The 7,264-nt window shown below is 44.9% G+C and overlaps 1 protein-coding gene across 1 annotated transcript; it reads left to right on the top strand.

The window, feature by feature from the left end:
- Positions 1-299: 299 nt before the first annotated feature.
- Positions 300-4,150, top strand: tbx6 (T-box transcription factor 6). The gene is made up of 8 exons (XM_085283386.1): positions 300-369; positions 861-1,080; positions 1,391-1,658; positions 1,750-1,893; positions 2,058-2,128; positions 2,213-2,271; positions 2,373-2,652; positions 2,902-4,150. Exons 1-8 carry the CDS (start codon positions 300-302, stop codon positions 4,148-4,150), a joined length of 2,361 nt encoding a protein of 786 aa, XP_085139512.1.
- The last annotated feature ends 3,114 nt before the right edge of the window (positions 4,151-7,264 follow it).

Genomic DNA, 7,264 nt, shown 5'->3' with positions numbered 1-7,264 from the left:
GGGAGGCAAATAAAACTCTATGTGAAAATGGGCCCATTTGGCCATAGGTGTGAAGTCCCACTCACCTATTTAAGAGAGCTCGTCAGCCCTGTGGGCTCTGACGGAAAAAGGACAGCCGATGGTTAAGAGCGCGAGTCAGAAGTTGAGTGAAAAACTCTCTAGTTGCAGCTACTTTTTTGTTATAGAAAGCAGAGAAAAATCTGTACGAGGAACAGGAGAGAGCAAAAGGAGCTGAAGAAATGTTAATTTGGATCCGGTGAAGAGGACGAATAAAGAGACAAAGACAGACAAGAAGGACTATGCTGAGCATGGAGATGTTCCCTGGTTTGACTCTGGGACCACAAAGGATTGGAGACTGCTTTTACAGAGGTGAGAGGGACTGAATGCATTCATGTTTAAGCAATAAACATAAACAGATGTCTTATTTTATACTGTTGATTGTACATTAAGGAATAAATGTTTTCATAAATCAGAACCTTTTTAATTTCTCACTTTTTAGGTCCTAGGAAAATGACAAAACAAATATATTAATGCCCTACAGCAAAGACAAAGGCATGATGGGGCCTTTAATGCAGCAGCCAAACCAGAAATACTACATTAAAAAACGTTTGCACTGAAAGTTCCAGTTAAGTGCTGAAGACACAATTTACTCTTTAAACCTTTTTTTTGTACACCTGAAAATACATGAAAGTGGTTTTTAGATCAGATGGAAAAGACTGAATGAAACTTAGTGATTCAGTAGTTTGTACAAGTAATTAAATATATTTAATTTAAGTATACATTTAAAATATGGCTCCATATTTGCTTCACTTTCACCAGTTAAATAAAGTTTTTTTCCTTGGATTTGTTCTTTCCCACAGAGCGGGAGGCACCTGTGCATATACCGCTGTTCCCTCCGGCATGCGAAGCAGCCGCCAAAGCTCTGCCTCCAAGGCTGCTGGCTCCTCCTCCTGCTCCCGTCTCCAATGAGGCTGCAACCACAACCCCGAAAGATGAGGTGAAGATGGAGCTGGAGAACTCGTCTTTATGGAAGCAATTCAGCTCGGTGGGGACAGAGATGATCATCACAAAGAAGGGCAGGTGAGAGATTACATCTGTATTACTCCCCTTATCCCCTAGCCCTTATTTGTGGGGTGTAGCAATTTATCCCAGACAAACCCCAAAGTCATATCACGACCCATCTTGGGGAAATAAATTTACTTTTCATTAAGTCGTGGCCTCCTAAATGGGTCGTAGCAGTCTACCATCTCTTCTAACTTTATACTCCTCTGTTTTTAATGTTTTCATCCCATCTTGCCTTCATCAGTTTTAGTTCTTCCCTAATTCCTTCTCATTTACTGTTTTCTGTGACCTTTGGTGTCCTGAACCTATTTCATTTTGTGTTTTTTAGACGGATGTTTCCTGGTTTGAAGTTGAAGCTGTCGGGCCTGAATCCATCACTCCGTTATATCCTCCTCCTGGATATTGTTCCCGTTGACAACTCCCGTTATCGTTTCCAAGGTGGCGGGTGGCAAGCTGTTGGAGCTGCAGAGGCGAGGCTACCAGACCGGGTGTTCATCCACCCAGATTCTCCTGCCACAGGTGCCCACTGGCAGAGCCGCACCATGTCATTTCACTACGCCAAGCTCACAAACAACACCCTGGACACACAGGGACATGTACGTACTGCACATGAACAGGCCTAGCGGAGATACAGCACATAACCTTCAGTGGTGCATGTTGAGTTAAGCCTTTTTCTTCTATTCAAAGATCATCCTACACTCTCTGCATCGATACCAGCCCAGAATTCATGTGATAGAAGCCCGGGATGTACTGAGGTGGGGTGGAGGGCAGCACTCCTTTGTTTTCCCCGAGACCCAGTTTATCACCGTCACCGCCTACCAGAACAGCAAGGTACCGTTATTTTCTGCTCTGACTGCGAGTTTTGTGTTACCAAGCAACAGACTCACAGAGACACTCATTCATTTGATATATAAGAGATTCTTTGCAACATTAAGAACATGATTTCAAACAACAGATGTAATGTAATATTAAATGTGTTTTGTGTTTATTTTCAGATCACTGAGCTTAAGATCAACTCCAACCCTTTTGCTAAAGGCTTCCGTGAAGACGGCATGAACAGCAAAAAGTAATTCCCAACACAAGCAGCAAAAACTCACAGTCTACATTCATCTGTTGTTGTGCAGGATCTAAATGCCTTTTTTCTTTATAGACAAAGAGATGCGAGACAGAAACGCAAAATTGCCGTCTTGACAGAAACTTTAGATATAGGTAAGGGGGAAAACCAGATTTATGGCACGTTAAGTAACTTAATTTAAAAATGAATGTAATGTATTTCTCATTTTGAAACATTTCCACTTGTCTGCCATCAGTGAACTGTGATCCATGCGACTCCACTGAGCTCCTGCAGCAGGCCCCAGTAACCGGTGCAGACCTGCAGGCCCTCGCTCTGGCCTCTCTGCCTGCACTGCCCGAAACCTCCTGTGGGTTCAGACCAGGGGACACCTCCTATCAGGACACTTTGGTCCCGGAGCAGTCACTGGACCTCGGCCAGGAGTTTATGGCATCCCAGATGTCTGACATCAGCATCACATTGGCCAGTGGCATACAAGAGCTGCCAGGAAGCGAGAGGGCAAATAGTATGATTGAAAGGTAGGAGGCAGAGGAATGTAATTGATATTAGCATGATTCACATTGATAGACTATACAAAGAATAATGTTTTATATTTTTAGTTTATATTCTTCTTTACATAACCTAACCTAGCAATGTCAAAATTTCTGGTTCAGTCTTACTGCTAGGAGATGTGTGGTTTACACACATCTCTAATGGCTGATTATTATTATTTTCAGAAATTACGACACTAAATTGATTCAAGCTCTCATTTCCTTTCTCCTCCACAGATCAGACACAATGGCTGAGGCAGCCTACACCTCCAGCTTCCCTGCTGCTCAAGCCAGCTCCTCCTCTTTCCCCTCTGCTCCGCTCCCTCAGTCATCCTCCTCCTTCCCCTCCCATCCTGCCTCTGACCCCTCGGACAGATCTGATCCTCAGCCCTCCATCCCTCCTATCAAATATCCCTCCCTTCTGTCATCTTCCCCCGCACTCTCTTCCACCTCCAACACTCCCTCGCTGCAGCAGACCTCCTTCACCTTCCCCACTCCGCCCCCTTCCAGCTCCACCTCCCCACAACCACTCCTTTCGTCATCATCCTCCCCTTCCTCTTCCTCAAACAACTACCATGCAGTCCCAGACACCATCAGCCCCCACACTTCTACTGATGCCTCTTTTCATGCCCCGTCGTCCACCACATGTCCGTCAGATCTCCAGGACCAAGTAGCTGTTCATTCTCTGCTCACCCAGCCTGGCCAGCAGCTACAGGCCGGACCTCTCGCCACTGATTCACCCAGTGATCAAAGCTCTGCAGCGTTTATGTATCAAAATATTGTGCCAACAAATCCCAGCCCCACTCTGAGCACTGCTCAGCCTTTCCCCTGTCAAAACCAACCACCAGCTCCAGTTCTGTCTTGCTCCTTACCCATGCATGCTTCTTCCACATCTTTTGCTCCTCCATCTATTCCCCCACAGATGCAAAATCTGCCTTTTTCCCATGTATCTCCCAGCCCGGCCCACCCTGCCCTCCACCTCCCAAATCTGACCCACCAAGCTCAAGCTCCTTCACTTGCTCCAGCTACTGCATTTCCTCCCTCTTCTTTCCCTTACCCACCATCCACCCTTCCTCATCCTCCTTTTCAACCCTCCTCTTGCTTGGCTGTTGCTTCTTCTTTCCAGCAGTCCGTCACCCCTGCTGCCACACTGCCGCCAGTAGCACACAATCCTTGTACATCATCTTCTACTCCCTCATATCCTGCTGTTGAAATTGGTGCAGTGCCTCCCTTCAATCCTGCACCACCTTATCGTCCAGAGATGGTACGGCACCACCCATCTCTTCTCCCACAGCTGGATCCATCACTTCCCCCTTCTGCCCCTAACCCAGCCCTCTACCCCACCTTTAAATCCTACCCTCTCCGGCTATGTCAGGACCCTCACCCCTCCCTCTCAATCCCATTCAGGCACTTGTACAGGCAACAACATGGCCACTCACTCTCACAGGGGTCCTACCTGGAAATGAGCACAAGACCAATGTTTTGAAATATGGTATTTTTATATGGATGAACTTTTAAGGGGAGTCAATGATGTGTAGAATTAGCTTAAGCCCAGTGTTTGTGTGTCTGTGTCTTCTCAGCAGTTCAGCTGACAGACTGATGAAACTGGGCCTCGTTTGTATATACTTGTTGAAGATTTTCTTTTCTATATTCATTCCAGTGTGAAAAATAAAATATTGTTTTTTCAAGCTTTTGTGACTCAATCCTTTTCAACTGAAATATTTTGCTGACAAAGACTGTAATATTTGTATGTAGCTTGAAGGATTTGTCAGATATCCAGCTGAGACTTTGGGGAGTTACTGAGAAGATATGACTAGTTTAAGTAAAGACTGGAAACTAGAGATACAATGTAAAAAATAAAAAATCGAGCACTCTTGAGTGAATTTCTGCCTTAAATCATCTTCTTAAATTTGACTGTTGGACTGGTTGGAAAATCTATGCATATTAGCCCCAAACAATCAGTGTAACCTACCACTCTCATCAACATTGAATGAAAACATAGACTGTATAAAAAGGATGGACGCTGCCACCATGATGTCACTTATGGTGTGTTCCTCAAAAAGTCAAAAATTCCGACTTCCTAGTCAGAAATGTCTTTTGTGGAATCCTGCCTCAACTCAGAAAGTCGGAGCACGCTGACATACCCCGAGTTAGCAATCGAAGATGTCAGCACTGTTGCCAGGTTTTGTACCGTATTTTCACGACCATAAGGCGCACTTAAAAGTCTTAGATTTTCTTCAAAAAGTGCGGCGCGCCCTATAGCGCGGTGCGCCGTATGTGTTGTAAGGAGGACGTAGTAGAGAACACCATGAGAACGTTAAAGGGTGAAGTGTGGGCGTTGATCGTATATACCGGGACAATCGCACATACCTGTATAAAAGAACAGGTATGTGCATTATGCAGGACATCGTTGTTTTAACAACCCTGAAAATGGCAAAGAGACACGCTTACGAAGCACAGTTTAAACTGAAGGCCATCAGGTACGCGGAGGAACATGGAAATCGAGCAGCGGCGAGAGAATTTAAGATTAACGAATCGATGGTTCGCAAATGGAGGAAGCTGGAAAACAAGCTCCGGCAGGTCAAGAAAACGCAGCTGAGTTTCCGCGGACATAAGGCGAGGTGGCCCGAGTTGGAGGAAAGACTCGAGCGGTGGATCATCGAGCAAAGAGCGAGCGGGAGAAGCGTTTCGACGGTCACCATTTGGCTAAAAGCAGTTTCACTAGCTGAAGAGATGAACATTGAACATTTCCAAGGAGGTCCGTCTTGGTGCTTTCGTTTTATGAAACGGTGCCATTTTTCCATCCGGACCAGGACTACGGTAGCGCAGCAACTTCCAGCAGATTATAAGGAAAAGCTGGCCATCTTCCGCTCCTACTGCAGCAAACACATCGGCGACAAAAACATCCAGCCCAGCCACATCACTAACATGGACGAGGTCCTGCTCACTTTTGACATCCCGGTGAGTCACACTGTGGAGAAGAAGGGGACCAGCACGGTAGCGATACGCACAACGGGGTATGAAAAGTCTTCTTTTACTGTTGTGCTTGGCTGCCATGCTAATGGACAGAAACTGCCGCCTATGGTGATTTTTAAGCGAAAGACTTTGCCTAAAGAGAAGTTTCCAGCAGAAATCATCATTAAGGCAAATGAAAAGGGCTGGATGGATGAGGAAATGATGAAAGAGTGACTGAGGGAGGTGTATGTAAGGAGACCAGGTGGTTTTTTCCACGCAGTTTCACTAAGAGTGGAAGGCAGCGCCGGGCGAGTTACGCCACAATTTGCCAATGGATTGTAGATGCTTGGGCTAACATGTCTGCTGGCACTGTTGTTCGAGCTTTCGCAAAAGCCGGCATCGTTTCCGAGGAGCCGCACGGCACAGAAAGTGACTCTGACAGTGAAGACAGTGAACCTGGCATGTTTGATGGAGATTTAGCGCAGCTGTTCAATTCAGGCACAGAGGATGAGGACTTCCATGGGCTTGATTGATGATAAAAATGTGAGTACCAAACTTTGTTTTGCTCCTGCTTTATTTTTAAATATGCACACTTGTATGCTTGTGTGTTGTTGATGATGACGATTACCGGCAATAGAAATGTGAGTAAGGTACCGAATTCAGGTTTGCTCCCGCTTTATTTTTAAATACGCATACGGTACTTGTATGCGCCCTATGGTCCAGTGCGCCTTATGTGTGTGTTAAATACAGTAAGGGCACACATAACTGAGACTGCGCCTTTTAGCACAGTGCGCCTTATGGTCGTGAAAATACGGTAGTTGCAAAACAAGCCCAAATCATCACCCCTCCACCACTGTGTCTGACAGTTGGTAGGAGGTGTTTGTGCTGATATGCCTGCGCTTGGATTTCTCTAAACATTGCCAGATATCTCCACTTTGGTCTTATCCACAAGAAGTCTTGTCGTTTGTTCAGATGCAACTTTGCAAACCTAAGCCATGTTCATTTTAGAGAACCTGGAAACCCGTCCAAACAAGCCATACTTTTTCAGTCTTTTGCTGAGTGTACTGTCATGAACTTTCCAGACTGATGGGCACTAACAATCGTATCATTGTATTGTGTTAACACACACTTGAATATCCCAGAACTAAACTATCAAACCTTCTGCGTTTACAGAGTTGCTCACACTTGCCGATAACCAGCTTCAGAACTGCACTGAAAGCTTTATTTTTCTCACATAAGTGTACCTCCTAATTGCTGTTACGCAAATTACAAGGAAGACTAAACAGGAAACATCTGATTTTCCATATTCAGACATGGGTCAGGATTGAATGTCTAATAAGCTCCACCCCATTCATTCAATCAAATGTGAAATACTATTTTGTAAATAGATGGTTTATATTTTAAAGCTTTTAGAATTTAATTTTACTTCTTTCCATTGAGTTTTACTCAGAAAATGACTCTATCTTATAATTTGTTATGCAAAAGTTTTAGCTTTGATGATGAGTTTGACACCCCTGATCTAGAAGATTAGAAGCAGTTAAAGCTCTGTCACTGATCTCTGCCACAGTGCAGACAAAGACAGCATCAGTCATTTTGTGGACAGCTATGAGTACATTTATGGCTGGGAGAGCAGAGATTGTGGGGG

Source organism: Mchenga conophoros, linkage group LG8 (assembly GCF_057382185.1).
Source record: "Mchenga conophoros isolate Kocher_MC1m ecotype Shallow Benthic linkage group LG8, M_conophoros_male_GT1.1, whole genome shotgun sequence".
Taxonomy (NCBI): domain Eukaryota; kingdom Metazoa; phylum Chordata; class Actinopteri; order Cichliformes; family Cichlidae; genus Mchenga; species Mchenga conophoros.
The sequence above is the reverse complement of the archived record's forward strand: the minus strand, read 5'-3'. Positions and strand labels throughout refer to the sequence as shown.

Coding starts and splice junctions, on each gene's coding strand:
- tbx6 (XM_085283386.1), top strand. CDS start 300: ATGCTGAGCATGGAGATGTTCCCTGGTTTGACTCTGGGACCACAAAGG. Junction 1,659..1,749: donor CCCTGGACACACAGGGACAT/GTACGTACTGCA, acceptor TTCTATTCAAAG/ATCATCCTACACTCTCTGCA. Junction 2,272..2,372: donor GACAGAAACTTTAGATATAG/GTAAGGGGGAAA, acceptor GTCTGCCATCAG/TGAACTGTGATCCATGCGAC.